The sequence below is a fragment of the Chinchilla lanigera genome, unplaced genomic scaffold (genome assembly GCF_000276665.1).
Source record: "Chinchilla lanigera isolate Chin_1 unplaced genomic scaffold, ChiLan1.0 scaffold00069, whole genome shotgun sequence".
In the NCBI taxonomy this organism is placed as follows: domain Eukaryota; kingdom Metazoa; phylum Chordata; class Mammalia; order Rodentia; family Chinchillidae; genus Chinchilla; species Chinchilla lanigera.
The window spans coordinates 12,575,957-12,601,642 of record NW_004955470.1 but is presented as its reverse complement, the minus strand read 5'-3'; the positions used below and the strand labels follow the sequence as shown (position 1 = coordinate 12,601,642).

At 51.8% G+C, this 25,686-nt stretch overlaps 1 protein-coding gene across 1 annotated transcript in view; it reads right to left on the bottom strand.

Moving 5' to 3' along the window:
* Sh3rf3 (SH3 domain containing ring finger 3) overlaps window positions 1–25,686 on the bottom strand; it is a gene marked incomplete at its 5' end in the record, with an annotated part of 169,086 nt that overhangs the window by 14,047 nt on the left and 129,353 nt on the right. Inside the window, 4 exons of the mRNA XM_005400847.1 lie at window positions 3,645–3,964; window positions 14,571–14,806; window positions 17,191–17,361; window positions 24,643–24,743. Coding sequence (XP_005400904.1) covers window positions 3,645–3,964; window positions 14,571–14,806; window positions 17,191–17,361; window positions 24,643–24,743 — 828 coding nt within the window. The remainder of the gene's footprint in view (window positions 1–3,644; window positions 3,965–14,570; window positions 14,807–17,190; window positions 17,362–24,642; window positions 24,744–25,686) is intronic.

The window sequence follows — 25,686 nt, the reverse complement described above, 5'->3', positions numbered from 1 at the left end:
CCAGGATAACACGAGGTGGGTGCCAGGCACTTGTGACTGAGCTGGCATAAGGCAGAGCTGGCCATCGAGAAAAAGAGATAGGAGGTTCCCGTCAGAGGATTGCACTTGCCAGCCTCCTCCCATCACCATGCCTCCTCCCTCCTGCCAGGAACCAGGCAGAGCAGCAAGGAGCCTTCCAGAGGGACCTCAAGTCCCCATCCACCAGGGCACCTCTCTCTGGCCCAGACTAACCTCTGCTCAGGCTGTTGTCAGCCAAAGGTCCTCCCACCTGTCCCCCTGCTACTAGAATCTTCCCGAGGTTTCTGCTCCCACAGGTAGGTCCGTCTACTGCCATCCACTGCTTCCCTATGCCAGATCTGGGCAGACTCTGCCTCCCTCCAAGCCAGGGTAGGGCATGCAAGGGAGCAGGGAGGGCACTAGATTCAGGGTGAGAGGTGCAGCAGCCTCCTTTTCCATGATGATCCCCGAGGGGTGGTTGATCTGTATCATCTGGGGCTGATGTGCCCCAACAACGCAAAGCCATCACCAGTGGACAAAACGGTTGGAACAGCATGGTGGTTTCAAGCACAACATTCATCTTTTAAGTGCAAAGGGGGTAACTTCCATCCTACACACCTACCCTCTTTTCAAGTTACCACAAAGATCATCCTGAAAACAGTATCCAGACCCTCTTCAAAGGCATGGACCCACCTCCTTCCATGGGGAGCTGCCCAGGAGCTGACCTGCTGTAGCATCTGCAGACCATGACTGTCTCTGGGGTCTCCTCTTCTACCCAGAAACACCAAAGCAATGCATCCCCAAGCAGAAAGACCCCAGTCAACCCAGACAACCTGGGTGATGAAAAGTCCTCTGTGATGCGAGCTCTGAGTGAATTGCAGGTCAGCACCAGCCCTAACCCAGCCTAAGCTCAATCTACCCTCCACCAAGCATGGCCTCCAGGAGGCTCTCAGTGCCACTGCTGACCTGTGCTGGCAGGTAGATAGCACTCTGGGCATGGCAGCCAAGGCACAGGGTAGAGAAGCAGGGCCTGGGGCATCAGCGAGTCAGGCTGGAGAGCATCCCGACACCTGGGGATGCCATGCCAGGCCCGGAGGGAACTCTGCTCAGGCCTAGGACTACAGAGCAGTGTGCAAACCTGAGACAAGGGCTGAGGTCAAGACCAAGGCCGCAGGACTAAAGGTCCATGTACCATGGGGATAAGAGAAGAGGACCAGCCTCCAGGACAGCCTCCCTGGGCCTCCACCACCACAGGCACCACCCAACAGAGACCTGGGCCTTGGCCTCATCCTCTTTATAACTGGCAGTGCCAGAGCACCACCCTTCCCTGCTCCCAGGAAAATCACTCCCTTCCCACTGTGAGCTGGGGCCCCACCCATGCCAGCTCTCTTTGGCACAAGCTGGAAGGGCCCCGACCCACCCTGCTGGGCTCAGCACCGAGAAGCCATGTGGCATGAGGCTCTGCCTCACTGAACAGCAGAGCTGGAGCCCACCGTCTCTTCCTGAAGGAAATTCAGCAAGAGAAGCTCCTGGAGACTGCCAAGTGCTTTCAAACACGGCTTTCACCATAACCATACAGGAGCACGTGTGTGACGGGGTTGCTCAGGAGACCTGAAGTGGCCACTGTGTGCCCACAGTCAGTAGCCTGTCCAGCTGGTCATGGGTGGGTGGGGGCTGGGGCTGCCTGTGTCTGAGCTCCCCAGCATCCTCTCAGCTCCTAAGCTGCAGATGGCAACTGTGAATGCAGTATACCTTGCCGTGAGTCAGGAAAAGCTGGACTGGGAGCACAGACGAACAACAGGAGCAGGCAACCTTGCAGACTGCGCTGTCCTGTTTGAGTTTGGAAGGGCAGTGTTCCCCTGAGGCTGGCCGAGGCACACGGGGCCTGCTCTCCATGCTGCCCCAAGTCGCACTCAGCCCCAAGCTTGCTGGTGCAGGCCAGTGCTGGCCCAGGTGTTCCTGCTATGGTGGTGTGGGGGTCACCAGAGGAAGAGGACACCCTGTGGGTTCCTGGACTCTACACAAGCTGTCAGCAGAGGGACTCTGATTGCACCTGGAGCCTCCACAGCTTACTTAGATTTTGTTGGCTGTGTGCTTAGAGGGTAGTGGTGGGGATGCCATGGCTCCTGACTAAACCCTACACACCCAAGTCCCACATGCCTGACTCCAAGACACAGAACCCACTTAGAACCAGTCATGTGGAAGCCAGTAATATCCACAACCTGGAGAGGGCGTTTGGGAGCAAAGAACAACCTGCATTTGAGTGGGACCACAGCCCTCTCTGGAAGCCTGGCTTGCTTTCCTCAGTGATCAGGAAAAGTGCCCAAGGGGCCAGGGCAAGGGCAGAGCCCTTCACTGCCTCCAACACATGGGCTGTGTCTCAGAACCAGACCCAAGATGGATGGGCCCAGCCGATCTTCAGGCAGACAGGAGCCCAGAGCAGCCATCTCACTCCTGCAGTGTCAGAGACCTTGACACAGGCCCCTCCTCACCTGTGAGCATGAGAAGGGTGTCACACGGGACAGGATGGGGCAGCAGGTGCTGAGGCCAGGAACCACTGTGAAGGGACTATGAGGAAAGCCACCCACCCCGAGGGGACAGAGGCCTGGAGCCAACAACACTGAGCGTGGCAAGGCCTGGGAGAAGAGTGTGGCCCTCACCTGACACTAACTCCAGCTGCCCTGCCAACCCCCCAGTCCAAACCAGTTCTGCATGGGACAGCAGCAGAGCCTTGGAAAGGTGGAAACTGAGGCAGAAGGGTCCCCAGGCAGCTCACGTGAGAGGTACCCCACATGACTGTGTGGCATGTGGCTGGGCACTGCAGGACTGCCCACATGCTCCACACAGCTAGCGGAGACATAGTGTGGAAAAGGAAAGGTCAACAGCTCGCTAGTAATTTTTATATAGATTACATATTGAAGCAAGAATAGTTTGGACATTGTGCTGAATGGGAATAGGCTATTGAAATGAATTTCATCTTTAATTTTAAAATTTTACTTTTAAAAAATGTGGACACTGGAAAATGTTCATTAAATCTGTGGCCAGCACCCTATTTCTGTTGGACACACTAATTTAGAAATGTAGAGTCTAATCCTGGCTGGTCTGGTGTCCAACTGGTTGGTCAGCTGCTGGACTCTTTCCTTTATGAAACCAGCCCAGCACCCACCACCGCTGAAAGCAAAGCTGAAAGTGCTGTCCATGCCAACGACTGGGTTGGCACCCTGCTGTCTTCTCATGTCTTCTTAGGAAGCAGCCTGTCCCATATGGTTGAATAGGCTATGCACTGTGCAAGAACGACACATTCAAGGGAGGGGTGCTGTTCACACAGATTTGATTCTCGCTGCTACAGCTTTCCAGCACATGGCGGTAAGGATCTTGTTCTAACAAAATGAGTGTGTTACACTGATTTCTCCACAGAGGGCATTAAGTTCTGTGGAGGAGGGAATGCTGTTTTCTGATTTGCTTGAAACCCGTGGCTGCCCCATGTTGGTCCCGCCTGGCTCCTCCAGCCAGCTGCCTTCCTCGGTCTGGCCTCTGCCTGTCTCAGGCCTGGTGCAGCTGAGGGAGGAACTCGATGCCCTCACTCAGGCCTCCACTGAAGGCACCACTGGCATCTGGTGCCAAGGGTACCCAGGATGTCCACTTACCTTCTCACCTCTCTTATCCTCCAGTCTGCACCCTGTGCCAGGGGGACTGGATGTGGACAGGGCACTGCCAGAACCCACGCCGACATCCCCACTGAGGCTGGTGGTGCTGACATTGGGTGGCGTGATGGCCGATGCAGCAGAGGTGAGGGGGATGGCTGGCCGGGGACTTGTCTGAACCAGGGACTGATGGCCATGCTGTGGGGACACCACGGAGTGGAGCCTGAGGCTGGTGGCAGGCAGGCGCGACGGGGAGCTCTGAGTGCGCAGGGGCGTCACGGTGGCCGTTGGTCGATCCTGGGCCTGGGTAGAGGAGTGGGTTGCTGGGGGAGGTGTGGAGAAACAATGGGTAGATGATTAGTCTGCAGGCTGCTGTGCACCCAGCACCCCTCTTCTCAGTGTTGTCTCTTCTGGACCTGGCCACCAGCACAGGTCCTCCTGCTCGAGAAGAAACTGAGGCTGGGCAACTGCAAAGATGCACTCTCTTCAAAGCCCAGTGACCAGCCTTGGCCCCACTCGCAACAGCCCTTCCTGGGGGGAGCTAAGTTTCCCAGGATGCTAAGTAAGGGCTCATTCCCAGTTTCTCTGATGACCTGTGGATCAGCATGCTTCCACTCCTACAGCAAAATACCTGAGGCTGGGCTCAGTGAGCCTGCACACCTGGAGGCTTAAGGGCCCAGAGCCTCCATGAACTCACGTATCATAAAGATGTCATGGCAGATCCATCTAGGAGGAGGATCTACTATGGTGGAGGACCCATCATAGGGGAGGACCCATCATGGGGAAGGATCCATCACAATGGTGAGAGAGTGTGCAGGGGAGAGAGTGCCCATGGTGAGATGGAGCCCAGAGTGGGAGTAGGGGCCAGGCTTGCTCTTAACTCCCTCAGAATCCCATGAGAACCAATTTAATCACTTCCCTGAGCCAGATGCAGGGAACACTGTGAGAGCAGGACTCATGTTGAGCATCATACCTTCCCCTTCTATCACACCTTCCCAGCACCCTGCGACTACTAGTGACCCCCACCTAGCCCCACCTCTTAAAAGACCCACCAACATCACACACATGTGGACCCTTGGGGGACAAATCATGTCTACACTACAGCACCTTCTAACTGGTTTTCTGTGCTATGACAAACCAATGCATTCCCAAGATTTTTAAAACCATGCTGGTTAAAATGCCCATGAAAGTAAAATCTGGGAAAGCATCTCAGAGAAGCCTTGAGATGGCCCTGGGTTATGCAGCAGCACTGCACACCAGCTGGTCTTAGTCTACAGCTGGGTCTGGTTGGTCCTGACCCTTGTTTTCCATACTGGGCTCAAGACCTTGCTTAGCTAGGGCCAAAAGCATGAGAGAGCTCTGGCTGGTGACAACCACAGGAGGATTAAGGGTGTGGTCACTGTTAGTTCACTGGTTAGTTTAACATAGTGTGACTGTGGGAAGGTCCACGGTGTACTGACACCAACCAATAGGCCTGTAGCCTTAATGGACTATAAGGCAAAAAGAAGGAAAGCAGGTTTGCTGCTTGCTGTTTTCTTCCTGGCCTGCCATTCTCCACTTCTCCTCTCCTAGTTCCCTCTGCCATGTCATCTTGCCTCGGAGCCAGCTGACAAAGACTGAAACCTCTACAAACTGTGAGCTAAAATAAATCTATCCTCCTTTAACTTGTGGATGTTGGGTAATTTGTCCCAGCAATAAGAAAGTGACTAATGTACCAGGCAACCAGATATTACACTATGTGGTTTAGGGAATGGTGACAAGAAAGCATCTATACCCACTCAGCACAGATCCAATTATTTTGCAAATATTTTGGACCCATGATTGACTGAAGCCACAGACATGGAAACTGTAGCTATGGAGAGCCGACTATACACGGAAATACAGCTGATTTTTTATATTGATTTTGTATCTTCAACCTTGCTGAAACTTCTAGCTCTAGGTGTGTGTGTGTGTGCGTGTGCATGTGTGTGTGTGCACACGCGTGTGTGCGCTTTCCTTAGGGTTTTCTATATGAGGTCATGCTGTTTGTAACTATAAAGTTTTACTCCTTCCTTTCCAATCTGCACACGTTTCTTACCTCACCCAGCCTGGCTAGAATTTCAGTACTGAACAGAAGTGAGGGCAGCAAACATCCCACCTGTTCCTGATCTCAGGGGAAGATTATCTGTGCCTCTTCCCAGAGCAGGTATTTTGCTGTAGGAGTGGAATACAGATTATCTGTGCCTCTTCCCAGAGCCCTTTATGAACTCAAAGGAGCAACGTCTCAGAAGAATCACCGTCTGAGTCTCTTCAGTCAGGAACGGGTACTGATGTCCACACTACTGAAACAGTCACATTATTTCTTAGTCAAACAGCATGGATTATCAAATGTCAATCCAAACTTGCTTTCCGAGAGTAAGCCCTACTTGGTGTATTATTCTTTTTATTTATTGTCATATTTGATTTACTAAAATTTTGTTTAGATTTCTTATGTCTATTTATGAGGCATATTTATGTGTGGTTTTATTTTCTTGGGATGTCTAGTATTATAATGCTGGATATACAGAAAAAGAGAAAGTATTCTCTCTTCTCAATTTTCTAAGAATTTCCCAGAATTGTTGTACTTTCTTTCCTAATTATCATACATAAATCATCAATGAAATCATCTGAGACTGGGATGTTCTTTGTGGAAACTTTTAAGATGAATTTCTTTAATAGATATGGGCTATTCAGATTATTTATTTCTTCTTGGATAAATATGATAATTTGTCTTTCAGGAAATATTTTAATATGTACATTTCATCTAATTTGTTGAATTTATTTGCACGAACATTTTAAGCAATCCCTTACTTTCCTGTAGGGTTTGCAGCAATGTCACCTGCTATTCCTGATTGTAATAATTTGTGTTTGTTCCCCCTTTTTAAAAAAAATCTGTCTGCTAGAGGTTTATTAGTTTCATTACTGATCTCAAAGGACCACCTTTTGGTCTCATTGGCTTTCTCTATTGTTTTTTGTTATATTGACTTCTGCAGTGATCTTTTCTACTCCCTTTAAGGTCCCTTTGCTCTTTTTATTCTAGTTACTTCAGATACAAGCTGATGCCACTCATCTGACACTTTTCCTTGTTTTTTGACTACAGATGTTTAGAGAGGACTGCATTCATGACATCCCACAAATTTTGATAAGTTGTATATTCATTTCATGCAGCTTCAAGTGCTTTCTAAGATCATTTTTTAAAGAGAAAAGAACAATAACAAAATAACAACAAAGATAAAAACAAAACAGCACAAAAACAGTAAAAATAATACAGGATTTCAGAACAAGATGATAGGAATTAACTGGTAATCTGAACAACTAATTTGAAGACAACAATATGCAATATAACAACCATTGTTGAATTCCTACCATCTTGTTTAGTAAAGCTCTGTATCATTTCTAATTTTTTTATTATTACTTTTTATTCTCTTTTATTGTTTGATCAATCTTGCATTCTTAAATCTGGTAATCTGAGCAACTTCACTGAAGATAACAATATGTAATCTAATATCATTTTTATTTCTTCAATACTCCATGCATTATTTTGATGTTTACAAATATTTGAAAACTTCAAATATATATTTGTAATTATTTGTGATACTGATTTCTAATTCAACTGTGGTAAGGAATGTAGTTTGTGTGACTTAAATCTTTTTATATGTATTGAGATTTAAATATTATAGCCCAGAACTGTTCTGTGTGCATTTAAAAGGAACACATACTTTGATGTTGTTGGATGGAACATTTGTTCCTTAAATGTCAATTAATTCAAATTGGTTATAGTGTTATTTTGTATTTTTACCAATTTTCTGTCTACTTGTTCTGTCAGCTATTGAGAAAAATGTCAAAATCTCTGATTGCAATTGTGGATTTACCGATTTCTTCCTGTAGCTTTAACTGTAATTGCTTATACTTTTTGAGCTCTATTATTTGATGCCTAAATATTTCAAGGTGTTATGCCCTTTTAATTAACTGACCCTTTACCACTTATGAAATTGTCTTTTTTATCATTCCTAACAATATTCTTATGAATTCTAGTTTGTTCAGTATCATTCTTAACATAGCCATTCCAAATTTCTTTGGATTTATGTTAGCATGTTTGAGGTTCATTATTGGCAAACTCCCTATTTTCAAATGTTGTGTATGGTTTACATCTAAAAGACCTCCTGTAAGTCTCAGTTATGCATAGGCAGGACTTTTGGAAAGTGACTGGATCATGGGATGTTACACCCATAGGTGGATTCATCCACTGCGAAGTGCATGGCTGACTGTGCTGTTATGAAACAGGTCCTGGCTGGAAGTGGGTCACCTGGGGTGTTACCTGGAATGTGCATTCTTGTCCCCAGCTTTTTGCTTCTCTATGCTTTCTGGCTGCCAATGGGGTGGGCAGATCTCCTTTGCTATGCTCCTCCACCATGTTGTTCCTGCCTTGGAGCCAGCTGACCATGGACTGAACCCATTGTGAGCCAGATAAAACTTTTCCATTAAGTTTTGCATTTCAGAAAATGGGAAAGACACGCTCTTATCAGCTACAATTGGCTCAAAACTCCCAAACCAATGCCTGCACTGCTGTCACAGTCACGTTTACACACTTCCAGAGTTGCTAACAATTTAAGTTGCCTGAATTAAGTAGCCCTCCAAGCTGAGGACAACAGATGATTCTGCCTTTGGTCTCAGTTCTCAGAGCAGCCAAGAGGGTGGCGGGGGTTGGGGAACCAGCTCTGGTTCTGGGGCAAGTTGGATGGGCCTGAATCCCAGCTCAGAACCTGTCTGGGAACCACCTAGGCCAGCCACTTGGCACTGCTGAAGTTTCTTCTCTCCATCGTAAAATAAACAGAATGAATGAAAAAAAGATCAGAATCTATGTAAGGCATGTGCATGCATAATCTCACCTAGGAGAATCCACCCAGCCTTCAAGGTAACTTCACAGAATACAAGGCCCTGAATGACAGAGATGTGCATTTCCTGTCTCTTCCTTTTACTTTTAACTTATTTGTGTTTTTAAAGTATTAAAAAATCTTTCTTGCTCAGTGTGTAACTTTCACTTACTTACTTGCTTTTAAATATCTGGCCACCAAACCTTAGTTCCATTTGGGGCTATTCAGACCCTATTTAATACAACCGCTTACATGATTAGGTGAAACCTCTATCCTGCTGTGTATTTTCTCTTTGTCCCATATGCCCAGTGTTCTCCTTCCTCTCTTTTCATCCTTTATTTTGGATTGACTGAATTTTTATGATTCCACTTTATCTCCTGCTCTGTTAGCTTAAGGGTATGACTGTTTTCACAGCTAGTGTTCCCATGTCTCTTTATCGGCCTTCTTAGCAGCAAGTCCACGAAATTCCATGCAGCATAAGAATGCTGTGACGGTACAGGGTCTTCCAGGTCCCTAACCCCAGCTCTGTGCTATGCCATGGAACACTTTACTCTCCTGTAAGTCTCAGGTCCCAATCTGGATTGTTTTGATTTTTGTTTAAATAGCTATATCTTAATATTTTAAATCATAAGGGAATGTCATGCATTTATTTAATAGTCACCATTCTTTGTCCCTGCATAGGGATCCTCTTTCCATCTGTCAACTTCCTTCTTAGAGAACTTTCTTACATCTCATAGTGTAGGTCAGTTGATGATACAGTCTTTTAGCTTTACAGAGTCTGAATAATTATTTTGCCTTTTCTTGAAAGATATTTTTGTGCTTGCTTAGGTAGCACATATACTGAAATTGGAATGATACAGAGAAAGATACTTTTGCTGGTTATGGGTCCTAGAAGGACAGACACATTTCCTTCAGTTAATTCTGAGTTCTCTGTTGCCTTCTCACCTGAAGCGCTCTTGACAAGAAAACAACCTTAACCCTTCCCTGTTTTTTACATTTACACAGTTTTCCTGACTGTTTTTAAATTTTTTTTATCACAGATTTTGAACAATTGGATTTTGATTTGTCTTGGTGTAACTGTCTCCAGTTGCTTGTGGGTGTAGTTTTCTTCAAATTTAGGACAATTTGGGTCTTTATTTCTCGGCATCACTTTTGTACCCCACTTCTTTCTCCTTCTCCTTGAGGACTCCAATTACACATATGTCAGGCCACTTAGAGGTTCCCATTGTTCACTGATGCTTGAGGCTTTTTAAAAGTTCTTTATCTCTGCTTCAATTTTTGTGTGTTCTATTGCTACAGCTTCAAGTTCACTCGTCTGCTTTTCTTCGGCAACGCCTAATGTGCCATTAATTCCAGTGTATTCTTTATCTCACACACTGCAGTTTTATTTCTAGAAGTTTGATCTGGATCTTTTTAGGATCTCTAATTTAGCCTTCTGAACACATTTATTCCTTGTTTAACAACTCACCTTGGTGATCTGATGCCTGGTGCCTCAGAAGTTGTCATTTTATTATACACTGTGTGCTGATCAGCTCTTTCAGGCAGGAGGATAAACCCTATCACACCATTTCAGGTTGGCCACAGGCATCAGGCCACTTGTTCTCCCAAATATCCAAGTCCAGCTGTATCTATTATTTAACACCTTGCAATGTGCTCCACTGTCCTTAGGACAAAAACCCCAATTCCTTTGCATGGTGTAACACGACCTCTTGGATCCTGCCCAGGATCAGGCCTCACCCCATCTCCAAGTGCACCTGGCCTCTGTGTTCTGGGGGTTGGCCCGGCCTCGGCTCTGCCCAGAGCTGCTCACCCCCCACTCATCACCTGCACAGAACTGTCACCTCCTCCCTGGACTGCTCCCTCCACGTCAATTTCAGTCCCATCAAACCCAGACAGGCTGACAACATGGAGACAGTGGTCCTCCTCACCACCCATGCCCTGCTGGTTCCTCTGCCCATCGCTCTGCTTAGATGGTCCTGTTTCCTCCGGGATTCTGGGCATCACTGCCTCCTCCTGAACATTCCCCACACATGTTCCCACCTCATCCACTTCTCTCCCAGATCTGAATGGATCCCTTTGCTCCCTGTTTGCTTGAAACCTGGTGACGCCTCCATCCCAGTGCTTTGCACACAGCAGCAGGAATTCATATCCTGTCCTGCCCTTTCCTCTAACAAGGGCAGAAATGGGCTCTGTCTGGTTCTCTGTGCTTTTGAGCCTTCACAGGGTGCTTTGCCCATATTCAGCTTTTTTGGTGCTTTTTTTGTTGATAAATAAATGGCCATGTAGGACTCTTGTCTCTGCCAAGTGCTGATGGGAGTCCTTATGGAGTGCAGGAAAATGCCATCCTTGGAAAAGGAGTGGTGTTAGCGGAGCAGAACAAATCATATCGGATGCTGTGGGCGATGCAATTAAGATTTGTCAAAGTGCCTGCCTTGGGCATGGGACGAGACCATTGTTGAAATGCCTCCCAGCTGCGGGGCTGGGGTCTACTGAAATGGGCAATTACTATAGGGAACAATCCATTACTTGTCCTGTCAACAACGTTTTTCCACTCCCTAAATGTAGAATAAAGTGGGAAATGCTGTGGGAACTCAGGTCATTTAATTTACTGACATGCCTCGCCAGGAGCTGTTCTGTAACCTGGCTGTGACAGCAATGTGGTTGGGATGCAGAAGGGGATCATTTAACCATCCCGTGCCTCACTCTCCCAGTGTAAAATTATCCAATGGAAAGGAACGCTGCCATGCCATGGTGGTTACCATGGTGACAGGCTGGGGCCACCACACAATGTGGTGCTGCCCCAGCCCTGCCAATTTCTTTGGTCCCTGCTTGCTCATGCATAGAGGGAGAAGTGTCTGGGAGGGCTCGGTTTTCTTCCCGAACTGAGAAATTTTCCAGCTGGTTTGGCAGGGTGAGGCCACAGAGCTGGCTGAGGGCTTGGTGCCAGGCTGTGCACTCCTTGTGAGGAGCAGCACTGCTACCTTGCCAGGGCCAGGTGCCTGAACACGTGTGTGGTATGCCTGGTGGACAGGAAAGGCTCACACCCAGGAGCACCCGTCCTGGGTCCTGCCTGGTGTGTGCCCTGGCAAGCTTCTTCAGAAGCTGAGCTGAGGACCCCAGGTCACAAGCCCACCACACAGGCTTGACAGGAACACAGGAACCCTGAGTTCAATGCAAAATAAGGTGTTGGGATTGGGGTCCAGGGTCTGGGACCAGATGACACTGCTGCAGAAAGAATAAAAGCACAGGTGGTACACACGGCTAATTTAAAAAGAAAAGCTGTATGTGCAAGATTAGTGCCAACACATGGGATCTCTGGTTGGTGGAACTGGTCTTGGAGGTGCTACAGCAGATGCCTGCAAGGCATCCTCAGTGCCAGCTGAGCACCACCTGAGGTCTACCCCGATCAAAGGAGGGTGTCAGACACCAGGCAACTGGCTCCATTTTGCTGCCCCTAAAAAGCTGACTTTTTGCACGGCTTCCTTACATAGAAAGCAATATCCTTCCTCACCTACAGGGCAGCCAGCACACGGTTGCCCTCCCCTGTGCAAAACCTGGGTCCTGATGAGTGAGGTGAGGCTGGCACAGTGAGGTTGTCCCCCATCACCTGAGCCCACTGACCAGCACCCATGGCACCTGTTAGGTCCCCACACTGGACCCTGCCCAACTTGCAGAGAAAAGCCCAATGGACCTACCACTTTGTTCAACATAAAGCCTTCCACCCAGCCTGAGAGACCAAAATAACTCTACTTATCAGGCTGGTTCTTGGGTTCACGGGACACCCACAACTGTCATCCTGCACTTCTAGCCAGGTGCACCAAGCCCACCAACAGCCTTAGACAAACGTAGAATTTTCCATCTGCCTCACTGAGACCCCCTCCCTTGCTCAAGCATACCTCATTCCCTCGTTCAGGGCCAATGGTCTTTTCACCTTTGGCCCTACCACACCTGGTCTGAAATAAAGCTGTCACTGTGTGCCTCAACTCAGCCTGTTCAAGTGGTCTCAGCTGTGCCTCGGGGTTTAGCCTGACACTCTCCATCTTTGTGTCTGACCTCGGTTGTTACCTTCCCCAGCAGCAGTTTCCTCTGGTGTTTTCCAGGCTACATGCCCTCCTTCCTCTCCCAGTTAACCCATCCCAGTCCTGGACTCTGACTTGGTGCCCAGGCTCTGTGCCCAGCTCTGCAATGTGCACCTTTGCACTGCCTGCCTCAATCAGAGCCACCACTCCTGAGAGGCGTAGTGTTCAGTCCTACTGCCCCTTACAGGCTGGCCTCTGTTCCTCCAGCTCTCTCCAGCTGCCTGTGCCACACTGCCAGGCTGCCAGGCCAGTGGTCTTTGAACCCTTTGAGGGAGCTTCCGACCCCTTGGACCCTTTGGTGATGATTTGCAACTATTTCTCTTTCCTTCTCACCCCTCATGCACTGAACGCTCCTCTCCACTGACTGAGCACCTAGGACATACTGAGTACACAGCGACTGACAGGATCAGGAGCCCTTCCACAACCCACCCAGGGTGGGAATGTCAGTGTGCTCTCCGTTCACAAAGGGGGAGCTTTTGAGCCCAGGTCTTTCAGGCTGCCACTGGTGCATTTGGAAACCCAGTGGATGGTGAACCCTTGTGTGCTTTGTCACCTAAGACACAGTGTAATCTGTGTATCAGGCAGAGCACAATTATAACAAGATCCTGTGATGAAATTTGTATGAACAGGGCCTTGTATCCTCTAAACTATCTTGTCCTGTTCTTGTCCTGCTGGGCAGCTGGGCTCCCGGAACTAAAGCACAGTGAGTGGCAGGTGAAGAGGGCCCAGTGCCTATAGTTGTACAAAGCCCACTGTCTCCCACTCTTGCCCTCCTGACTGTCCTTCCTCTACCTAAAACACACCCCTCACGGCTCCCTGCCTGAGCATCACTTTGGGGCTCACTCTGGGAAGGACTACTTTCCCCCAGGTTTCCCCACACCATCCCTCCTCCTGTACCCCAGCCTTCTGCTAAGCCAGCATGAGTGGGAGCAGAGTGACATCCACCCTATATGGCTTGTGGGTCCTCATGGGTTCACATCAACTCGGTCTTCCTGCAGAGCTGCCCAGTTCTTCCTGGCCCACAGAAGAGTTGTGTCCACATGTAAATATGCAGGCCACAGTGGTGGGCATGTGGACAATGAATGGGGCCCTAGTCCACCCTTTGTCTTTTCAGCTGGGACTCAAGGAAAAGTAGCCTCCATTATGTCTATACCATCTCAACTATTCACACCCAGGAAGCCGCTCTCTGGGGACATACAATGGGTCACTCCCTGTGTTTTATGGCTCCAGAGGACTTATGTTCCTTTTGCCCTTTCAGCCCCACTTGATGGTTTCGGAGAGGATCAGGATGGGCTGAGAAGGGACATTCAGGGCAGCTTCTGATCAGGGCAGCTTCTGCTGTGGCTTGGAAGGCTGTGTGGCATATGCCCCAGAGCGGCTGTACCCAACCTCAGCAGGGCTCATCAGCTCAGTGCTCAGCCTCCAGGCAAGAGATGGTTACCCTCTTGATGCCTTAAAGTCTACCCCTGATGTCCTCTCACACCACTCTGGGGCCAAACTGGCTTTTTCCTCGAGTCTGACCAGTGTAGGGATTGATAATATTGCCGTAAGTGAGCACCTTCCTTCCAGGCACAGGCGCTTGAGAAGGGACCTCTGACCTGTGCTAACCATGGGTTCTTAGATGCTGCCTTGCTGGGGACACTGAAATGCCCCCAAGTGGGGACTTCCACACAGCCCAGTTTCCTTCTATGGACATTCAAGGTGCCATGCTATTCTTACTAGTCCATAAGGTCCCCCTGCCACCCACCTGCAAAACTTGTGAATTCCCTAGCTCATTTCTGCTGCCAGGATAGAGTAACACAGCAAGTGTGCTTCCCAGAGATCAGCAGATGAAGATTATGACAAGAATCAGCTTGTCCCATGGTGGCTTGCTCAATACCTGGGCCAAAACATGTTTTATGATGTCTGTCCTTCACATTAGTGTCCCTGCCCCAAGGTCCCGGCATCCACATCCATACCTGCAGAGAGAGCTCCCCGCGTCTGGCCAGTGGCTGGCTGGGCTGTGTGTCGGGGACAGCTGCCCATCGGTGGGGAGCCAGCTGGATTCAGGGCTTGGGCCTGTGGTGTGGAGAGCGGCAGGGCCGGCCTGCTCAGGCTGCCCCCACCAGGGTGCATAGTAGTGGCCATGCCTTTGGCCAGAGGAGACCCTCCAAGCACACTATTCCGGGGTGGCCCAGCTGCTCCTCCAGGAGCCCTGAGGAAGCAAACAGAGTCTAGTCAGGGGATACCTGGATGAGTCAGGGCCACTGTCACTTATGGGCCCTGAGAGATGGAGGGAGGAGGCCCAGAAAAATCCTAACCAATGCCTGACAGCGCTCCAGGTGAGCAGAAGTCATGCTTTACAAAGCCGGGCTGCACACTAAAGAAACAGCAAGGGAGTCCCGAGGGACAGAGCGATTCCAGCCCAATGTCTACTACCACAGCACGGCCTCCACTCATCCTAACAACAGCTCAAGCAGTGGGTGACCCCATCACGTCTGGTGGGCGGAGTGGGAACAAGAAACAGGCAGCACAGCTTCCTCCTGAGGATGCCAAGGACGTGCAGTTTGACACCAGAAAGAAGAGTTTTTCACCCCAAAGCTTCCAGGTGATGCCGCTGTCCACAGAGAACCCCAGCCACTGTGGGGGCCTTTTAAACCCCTGTACACACCCACATCTGCCCACATCTGGCTCCTGGGATGAGGGCAAGACAGAGTCTGGGGATTCAAAGCAACGGATACTGGGGTATCTTTCCTCTGCCAGGCTGAAGCCTCCTGTCCCTATCCCTCCAGGACGTCTCTCACAGACACTGGAGCGGCATGGGAGCAAACAGGCTCTGACCTCTCCGACCCTCCACTGGCACCACGGGACCTGGACCAGCCTGGGAGGGGCCTACACTGTCAAGGGTGGCTCTGCCCACAGCTGTGAGAGAAGGGTCACCGCAGGGCCCTGGTCCAGTGCTGTCCTTCTGCAGCTCAGGGTTGGCCAGCAGTACCCTCTGGCCTACAAGGAAGACCTGGGAAGTAGGGGAAGAGAGCCCTTGGGATGACATTTGAGTCAAACTCAGATTTCCTTTATTAATTCAACTTGCATTTACTGTGCACCTGGTACACATATATAGCATGCAAGGAGCCCAGGGACAAAGCTGCACTGAGAGTAACTATGAGCTGCTCTCAACAACAGCCCACTGGGGACATGTGGCCCTGGAGAGGCCACAGGGCAGCCTTCCCACAGCAGAGGCCTAGCTGGCTCCTGGAACAGGGTGTCAGGCCATTCCCAGTGGTAGGAAGAGGCAGGAAGCATTCCAAGGAGTCCCATTGGGTGCTCTGTCTCCACTGGTAAAGGACATGAGTGGAGGAACAGCTGGGCCCAAGTGCCAAGGACCTCAGCACTTAACCTGGTGGGGGAGATGCCCCACCAGAGTGCTACCGTCTTAGTGCTCATCAGCCGCCTGAGCCCGCCAGGGTTTCCTCATGGCAGGCTTGGCTGTGGGTGATGGATGATCAGCTATGAGTGTGCATAGGGGCAAGCCAGGGTGGAGGTCCTCTCTGAGATCCAGCCTGGCTGCAGGCCTGGGTGAGCTTCTCCTTATATGGCCATGGTAGACAGAGGGGCTTCTCAGACTTCTCCCTGCTAAGATCACCTGAATGGAGCCTCTCCCACAAGCCTCCTTTGTTCCTGCAAACCCCGTGCCCTGTAGGAGCACCCCTGAACCATGGAATCCACCCTGAGGTCCTAACCTAATCTACTCCTGTGCCTTCCAAAGCCACCATGACAGCAAGAACCCATCTGCAATCCTTTAAGGCCCAGCATCACTGAATACCCTCATAGTCCTCCTCCCAGGACAAGTGAGCCCTGAGGTTGGGTCCTCGGATCACCAGCACGCCCCAAGTGGAGGAGACACAGGGCCAAGCCCCAGGGCTGCCGTGGGCAAGACTGACCCTCTGCTTGGAGGGAAATTTTGTCACTTCAGCAAATCTGTAAAATTGCCCTTTCTGTTGCATAATGTTTATAAACATTTACAAACATTGTATAACCCAGAATTCCTAAGAAACTAGAAGGAACAAAGAAAAAAATTAAATTGCTAATAATGCTTCTGCTCAAAGCATGCTTCACCCTTCCTTTCTGCAGGTGTGCTTTCACATATGTGTGAAGGTGCACACACCACAGCGTGTACGTGCTGTGCACAGACATGAACACTGTGCCCACTGACACTAAGGTGGCACACTCACTGCAAATGCACATATGTGCACAGGAGCCCAGCATGCACAGGCATGCACTTGTGCCTCATAGGCACCCTCACCTGCACATGTGCATGCACACGTATGTGCATACGTGCTGCACAGTGCACTACTCCCCTGCATATGCTGTGTAGAATGAACACATGAGCACAACGCACACTTGTAGCCTGGCTCTCTGGTGATCTCCCTTCCCCTCAAGTCTGGCTCCTTGCTGGCCGGGGTCCTGGAGGGAGCCAGTCAGACCTCGCTGAAGGGGAGCTGCCTGCAGGGAGGGTTTGTTGGCCCAGCCCAGCCCAGCCCACCCCAGTATGGCCTCCTGCAGTTTCCAAAGCACCAGGGAACAGGCAGCAACCTTCACCTGGAGACAGGTGTCACGTAGTTCCCAGGGAACACCCCAGACAGCCCAGTGCGCAATGAGGCACCCTTGAACCAACCATCCTGGCACTTCTCCAGCACGCGGTACATCTCGCCCTTGCGCAGCTCCAGCTCGTCGCTCTTCTGAGGCTTGTAGGCATAGAGGGCCAGGTACCTGAAGGCGGAGACAAGACAAGGACCAGGTCAATACACGCCTCCATGGTGGCTGCAGGGCAGGCACGGGGCACACAGGGCTCACGCTTGGGCCTCTGCCACTACAGAGTCACACATCCTCCCACCCTGTGCTTGTGCAGAAGCCCTGGAGAAGGAGCGGGACTGTGATCTTGGCACAGTGTGCTGTGGCTCCAAGGCCCAGGGCTGGATCTGGGGCCCCATTTCGGCACTTCACAATGTTTCCATATGCTTCATGCTGTCCAGAGTCCCATGCTCTGAGGAGGAGAGACCCTTAGAGAAAATCGAGTGTGAGGCCAGTATCCCAGGATGGGCCTTCCCCACTCTACAGGACCTGGCTTGGTTCACATGCCGGCTTATCCGGGACAGCACAGGGGTCTTTGCTGCAGAACGGTGGCCTCCATTGGGGATGCTTGGTGCACACTTCCTCGCTGTATCTGGACAATGACTTCTGCTTTTTTTTTAGGCTGACTTAGTGGAGCAACCCTGGCCTGGGCTTTGTTTAGCCACAGCCCTTAGGGCAAGCCCCTCTGGGAACACTGACGTGCTGGTGAGGACACATAAACTTGCAGAAGTCTAGGGATCCCTGGTTGATGAGGTCTCAGCCCCACAAGAGGTGACAGATGAATTCCAGGAGAGGTAACTCTAGGATCTGGTGCCTGGACTGGCTGCTTGGTGGACAAGCTGACCCTACCTGGGAGCTGTGGGTTCCTGGCTCCTGCAGGACAGGGCTCTGGGGCTCAGGGGCCCAAGGATTGCACAGCACCCCAACTCCAGGAAGGGCCTTCTTAGGAGTCAGAAACAGAAATGGAGCCCAGCTCCCTAGGGTCAAACTCAAAGAAGAGGAATATTTTAAAGACAAGTTGTGTTTTGTGGTGCTGGGGATCAAATATAGTGCCTCACTCTTGGCTCTATGACTGAACCACACTCCCATCCTGAGGAATATTCTAGAACAGAAAGAGAACCCTGTTGACGCTAATAATTTATTGGCCTTAAATTATAATTGTCTACCCATTTCAAACATCCCAACCCTGTAGTCGTGAGGCCCTCTGGTGCCACAAGGTAAAGGGTATGTACAGCTTTGGCTCTCAGCATCCCTTGGGGACATCGTACCAGACACATCCTTCCCTGTGGAGACAGAAGTTGGGGCCTGGGCAGGACACACAAAGTCATCAGGGGACCACAGGCCTATAGATTCATAATGTCCCCAGCCCAGACAAAAGAGAGCCAGGGCACAGCCTGGCGTGTGACAACTGCCAAGGGCTCTGGGAGAAGACAGTAGGTAGGGAAGGCATCCCCTCTGGGCCATGTGCTGTGTGGGTAAGGAGGGGAGGGGGCAGTGATGGCTGCATGGAGGGAGACAGTAGAGGTGACAGAAATGACACCCACTGGTGCTGCCAACCACCCTCAGGAAAGAAAATGCAGTGTGAATCTGCTGGAATCACCAGGCTGTCACCATGCTGGGACACCTCTACTAGGCCACAGCAGCATATCCAAGCCTGAGCGCAGCTGCCACCTCCCCAGTGTCTGCGAGTGAGGGGCTGGGGCAGGGACACATCCAAGCGCCTCACTCAGGGACACTGGCTTGCTTAACGAGGAGCCTGGCGCCCCACACTCTGCTCGAGCCAGACTCAGGGGCTGCCCAAACCTCAGCCCTGCTGAGGGACACTGCTGAGGGAAGGCCAGGCTGGCAGGGCCACCTCTCTGCCCTGCAGTGACCTGTCTGGCCCAGCTCCTCCAGAGTGCACCCACAAGACAGTTGTTCCTTTGGGGCGCAGTATCTGAGCAGCTCTGCTCGCTTGAGGGCCCAACTCATGGCTCAGGCTCCCCCGTGCACCACGTAGCCCACTGTCTCTGCCCGGTACTTGCACCTCGGCCCCTCCACACTGCACACTCTGCAAGGCTCAGCACTACCTCCTCAGTTCTAGGCACAGGGTAGATTCTCAAGGAATATTTGTTGAAGGAAAAACAAAACAGGGACCCTGGATTTGAGACTGAGCTTAAGCTGGTCCTGCGTGAGCACAGGCATGGGCGTTCACAGCCATAAACAGGCCTCTGTGAACCTCACTATGCCCACCTGGCTGGCTCCATGGGCACAGTCAGCTTCTCCCTCTCAGCTGGGACTCTGCCCTGAATAGAAGAGCAAGTGTGGGCACTAGCGACAAATGCCAGCGGCCGTCAGAATCAGCTGACAGAGCTCATGGCCTGGGGAGGAGCCGATGACCTTCACTCATTCTTGTAGGATTCCTGCTCATTTACCAGGACAAGGACTTTGTGTTTTTGTCCCTCTCATCAAATTAAAGATGAAGACTCTTTATATATAGGTTTCAAGTCATTTGAAGACCTTTAGGTCAGAAAAACATTCTGTCAAATAAGCAGGGACTTGGTTCCTAATATAATAACACAGGCAGGAAAACGGGAAATTAAGAGGGGTCTGGCCGAGCATGCTGCCCTCAGTGCCCAATGACCCGCTGTATGGGGCAGCCCCCGGGTGCAGACACTAGTGCTCTGCCACATGCCGTTTCCTGAGGCGCACTCTGTGAGAGCCGTCCTTCCAGTTTGCAGAAGGACAGGCTCAGATTTTGTGCCACATTCAGCCTTTTCAACAGGACGCCTGCCTCCTTGGCAGAGGGAAGCCTCCCTAAGCAAGGCACCTGGACATGTGCCTGCCCTAGCCCCCCACGTGCAGATCAACGGAGTTCTGTTTATTAGCTTCTCTGCTGCAGACAGCCCTCAGGCGCTGGTGTTCTGAGCCGTGTTTACCCTGTGCTCTGACCAGAGCTGAGTCCACCGGGCTGCCGAGGGACAGGGTGGGGGGGGGCGGGGCACTGTTGCCGCTTGCAGACAGCAGGCCTTGTCTGTACGCCACAGGAACCCCATGGTCCCACGGCTGGGGGAAGTGAAGTCGGGAGACCAGGACTCTGCCCATGCTCCTCTGTATCTGGAGGGGAACAGATCCGGGTCTGGGAAGCCGTGAGTGTGGCCCAGGGACACAGCTGGACGTGGGCAGTGTGGCCCAGGCACACAGCTGGACGTGGGCAGTGTGGCCCTCACATAGGGAGGCTGCACGGTCTGCACAGCGACCTGCTTGGCCAATTCGTCTGCATTGCAAATGTGTTTTCTCCTCTGTTCAGGTCAGGTCTGGCCTCCCGGGGTACACTGCTGGGGACTGCAGATGTGAACAAACCTCCTTGGCCCCAAAACCCTCCTCCTCTTCTTCCCCCACCACCTCCCTCTCTTCCTCCTCTTCTTCCTGTTCCTCTTCCCTCTTTCTCTTCTTACTCCACCACTTCCTCCTCTTGTCCTGTTACTCTTTTTTCTCCTCCTTCTCTTCCTCCCTCTCTTCCTCATTCCTCTTAGGGTGTCTCAGAGGTGAGACCAGTGTGCATGAGGCTGCCGAGGGCTCTGCTGTGCAGGCAGCAGAGCGCCAGGCACGCGGCCCGTGCGGGGGTGGGGCACAGCGGGGGGGGGGTCACCTGCATGTGTTTCTCCCAAGTCACTCAAGGGAATGTCTGTGGGCAGCACTGGAAGAGCCGCTTGTGCCCAGGGAGTCACCTGTCCCTCTCCACCCACCTCTGACTCTTGGCAGGCCACCTTTGGCACCTGCCACTTCCCAGCTCCAGTGACAACCACAGTGACTTGTACAATGGCCTCCTGGCACAGGTCCCAGGGCCAGCACGGGCCAGGCCAGACGCATGTGGGCTGCACGTCCTCATCTCAGCCTCCACAGGTGCCTGATGTGGTGCCTAATGTACAGATGGCCAGGCGGGCGCTGGGGCTCCATGAGGCCCTGCTACACCCTCTTACACCCAAACTGTGTGAGCCCAGCCGTCCTGTCTCCTGCAGACTGCACTCTGCTCTCATCACGGTGAGCAGGGGCTCAGCAGTCACTTGCTGGCGCCTGCGCTGGCTCTCCTCTGCCCTAGTCTAGAGAGGTTTTGTCCTGTCCCTCCTGTGGAGATGGCTGTTTCCACTCTGTTCCAGCCAGGGCCATTGGTGCACGGGGACCTTTGTCTCAAGCACTGCTGTTCCCCTTAGAGGTGGCTCCCAATGGTTAGGGCAGCAAGAGGGGTACAGAGACCAGGGTGCTTCCCTGCCACAGGTGACAGATAGCAGGACAGCAAGGCCCAGGTCTGCACAGGGTCACTGCTGGCCCCACAGCCCAGCTCAGTGCTGCAAAGTGACTAGGTGCTAGGCTTGGGCACATGGTGGCCACTGCCTCTTCCTGAGGGTAGAGCCCCAACCAAGCTGGCAGCGCTCTTCTGAGCTCCGGCTCCTGCACTTAGTTGAGTGAGCTGGGCTCTGCTAGGTGGTTCTCAGTGTTACAGAGCCCAAGGCAGGGAGGCAGCTCGGGGACTCGCATCTCCCCATGCAGAACGCCTGGCCCCTCGCCCATGGTCTATAGCACTGGGCCCTCTCACTCCTTGCCTGCTCCAGGGGTTCCTGGGAAGTTTGCAGTCTGTGTCTCAGGCCTGGAGTCCCACTGTGTCCCTGGGGAGGCCCTAGGTGGGCCGCCCACAAGCACAGGGAGGCCAGTGGCTCTGGGGGCCCACTTCCTTCTCTGTGGGGTGCAGTGTCCTTGGGTGTGGCCTAGTGCTGGATGCTCACGGGCCTCAGGATGATGACAACAATAGTGAAAGGCAAAATATCGGAGAGAACCCCAACACCATGGGTGGGAAGGAAGGCTGTGGGGTTGTGGGGCAGCATCTCTGCAGGTAGGCTGCACCCCAAGAGCTTCCAGCACAGGGCACCTCAAGACCAGGAGACCAATGCCAGGGACCTCGTGTGCTAGGACAGCGGCAGCACACAGATTTTGCGGCCAGCAGCACAGCCCGAGTGTGGTCCTCATTCAGGCCCCTGGGCCCAGCACGTAGCCATAGAAGACAAAGACCCGTGGTGAGGAGGATCATGGGATCTCCAGAGCTATTCAACAACCGACAGTCAACCCATCAGGCTGTGGCCCGTACCCCAAGGCCGCCACCCTCTAGATGCCAGCACAGTGGTGCAGTGCTGCAGCTGTTTCTGTGCCGTCAGTTCACCTAAGACCAAGTTCCAACTTTGAATGTGACTTATGGAATCTGTTTGGGGAAATAACCAACAAGGAGCAATCATACCCCCGTCCTGGTGCCTTCCCCTAGCACCCTGGAGACGCTGGTTTCTCAGAGCTCAAGAGGGTAGCAAGGGTCAGGCTGGGCCTTGATACACTAGGGGCAAAGATAACTTTTTACACTCTAAGAAAAACAGCAAACACGGTGTTCAGTGAACCCCGTGTGTCACTCTAGGTGTGCCTGAGCATGGCTCAGATGTCCTCACAGTCTCAGGGCCAGGCTCACCATGCCCTGACTCCTCTGCTTCATGCAGAGTCACCAGGAGTCCTTGTCATCCTCAGAAGGATATCCTCTGATGCATGAGTGTCCCTCCCTTTTGCTCAGATACAATCTCAAGCTAAACAGCAGTTGTGCCTGGAGGTGAGGGTCCCAGCGACCTCGTCTTGTGGCAGCAGAGGGACCTGGGGGACCGAGAGGTTGCCCCCACCGTTCCCAATGTCAAGAGCCATCCAGGACATGGAGGCATATCCACGTGTCCCCAGCTCCTGAGGAGTAAAGGGCACTCTTGGAGCTGACATGGAGAGGAGGGCATCCTGCGCCCAGGGATCAGGGAATCCATGTGCAGCATGCGGAGCCAGAATGAAGTCTTGTCACACAGCCTGTGCCCTGCTCTCCTGTGGGGAAGTGCATGGGGCCCCCCTGGTAACATGGGTCTGCTCCTCGGGGACAATGTCCTGGGTGCACTTCCCCCGTGTCTCTCCAGCCCTTGACTACAGTGAGACTGCAGAAGTGGGTCCAGGAGAAGGTCCAAAGACCACAGGCCCTGCAGACGCCATGACTTGCAGGTGCTGGGTCCCTCACACAGATCGGTGCAGACTTTAAACCATCCCTGGATGGCTGATGACACGGCACATGGTGCCCACACATCACTTCATGTATGGAGGGCTTGGAACAGAAGTTCAAATTTTGCTGTTCGTAAGTTTTTGGGTTTTCCTGTTCTGGGGATGCCCCTAGGGCCATGTGCATGCCAGGCGAGGCTCAGCACAGCACGACCCCGACCCCCGTGTGTCATTCCACATAGGCTGAGCCCACAGGCATGGCAGGGTGAAAACTCAGGTTTAACCTAAAGCCGCCTGGAGTGCAGCTTATTGATCCATGTTCCTCTTGGGAGCCAGGCAGAAACTGGGGAATCTCAACCTTCTTTCATGGAGTTGGTGAACCTGCAGGTTAGGCAGGCAAAGGGAGGTGCTCAGAGCTCCCCTCCATGTGCAGCTGATGCACGGCTAGCCCAGGAGGCCGGTGTGGGTGTCCTCACGGCAGAGCCCTTGGAGATCTTGGAGACATGGTGTATTGCTTTCTTCAAAGCATTTTCCCCCTAAAATACATTCCATTCTACAACCACACAGGTTCTGAATGAGCGTCTGAGGCACCCAGGTGGGTGAAGCTTTCTGTCCGCACTCTTCTGTCCGCTGAAGTCAAAAGCTCCACCCTGAGGCACCTATTCGCCCCCCAGACTAAACTACTCATCACCAGTGCAGACGCAGAGGTGGCCTAATTCTTCAGGACACTACTGAAATGGAGGCTTTTTAAATAGTATGTATCTTTCTTTTTTTTTTTTTTTTTCCGGTACCAGGAATCAAACTCATGACATAGCGCCTGCCAGGCAGGTGGGCCACTGAGCTAAATCCCTAGTCCCTGTATCTTTCTTTTTAAATAGTATGCATCTTTCTTTTTCTTTTTCTTGGTATTGGGAATTGAACTCAGTACTTTTCACTTGTCAGGCAGGCGCTATGCCACTAAGTGATCTCCCTGGCCCATATGTATCTCTACATAATTACGATCTGTAATTTAATAGATAAGATAACCATTTCCCTTCTGTGAGTGACTTGTGGGGTGTGCATGCAGCAGGCTATGCAGTGGCACTGGCTATGGCCTCTAGCTCTGAGGCCACCGTTCCCCAACCATCCCAGACCCAGACTCTGAGGCCTGCTTTGGGCTGTGGTAGCTGCAATTCCTACATCATTACTCCCAGGTACTGTGACTTTACAGACCCTGCCAGGCTTGCACTTTATCCTCTAGGCAGCCTTGCAGATGCATGCTACGGCACTGACCAGCTGGTCATCCCCTGGACACCCCAGATGGAGCCACATGTGCACTGCTGTGTGTGTGCACGGGGCGCCAGAAGGAGGACATGGCAGGTAGGAGGGGACGCTCACACATTCAGGGGCAGCGGGACTTTGGGAGACGTGCCCTGCTCTCCAGCCACTCCAGAGGCTCGAGGGACAGCTGCGGGGACAGGTCCAGGCAAGCAGGGGTCCTGGAAACAGACAAGAGGAGACAGGAGTGAGGACAGGTCAGGTTGGCCTCAGAAGGGTCCACATACCCTCCCCAGGTGTTAACATCACGGTCTCAGCCCACTGGAGGTGCTGATGGGCAGGACACCTGCCACCAACGAGCACTCACAGGGCCTTTCCGAGCACCCCAAAGTCTCCAGGGGAGAAGGCCTGGTTTACTCTCAGACTCAAGTTAGTTATCCTTATCTCTGTCAGAGAAAGTCAGACACAATCTTCCACACTACAGAATATAGCTTATTTAAAATTGGCATCCTGGGGCTGGGGATTTAGCTCAGCGGTACGGCACCTACCTGGCAAGCACAAGGTTGTGAGTTCGATTCCCGGTACCAAAAATAAAATAAAATAAAATTGGCATCCCCAGGAGCTTCTAGCAAGGTGACAGTAAGGGGCTGCTGGTGGGCTGCAGGTGGCAGGGTTCACAGAGCAGCAACTCCAACAGACCAGTGGACACAAGGGGTTACATCCTCACACAGGACACATGTGACCATGGCCCATGTCCAGGCACGCACTCACAGGTAAGGTGGACCAAGCCTGGAGACATGAGCTATGACCAAGGACATTACTGATGGAGCCAATGTCATCTCCAAGGCCCCTTGCCATCCTCCCCTACAGCTGTCCTGTCCTGTGAGAGGTGCTAGAAGGTGAAGGGTTAAACTGGGACCCCCTCAAACAACTCTGTAATAAACACCATGGCCCAGGTCACCTGTCCATTCTGCCCTAGGGGTGAAGAACAGTGCCCTGAGGCCAACATATGTCACAACCTGCAATATCCACCAAGGAGAAACCCTCCTTCCTTCCTGCTCAACAGGAGAGATAGAAATGAGACCAGCAACAGGGACACAGCCCTGTCTCCAAGGCAAGCACTGCAGGACCCACTCCCTTCCCACACCGTATGAGGACCTCCTC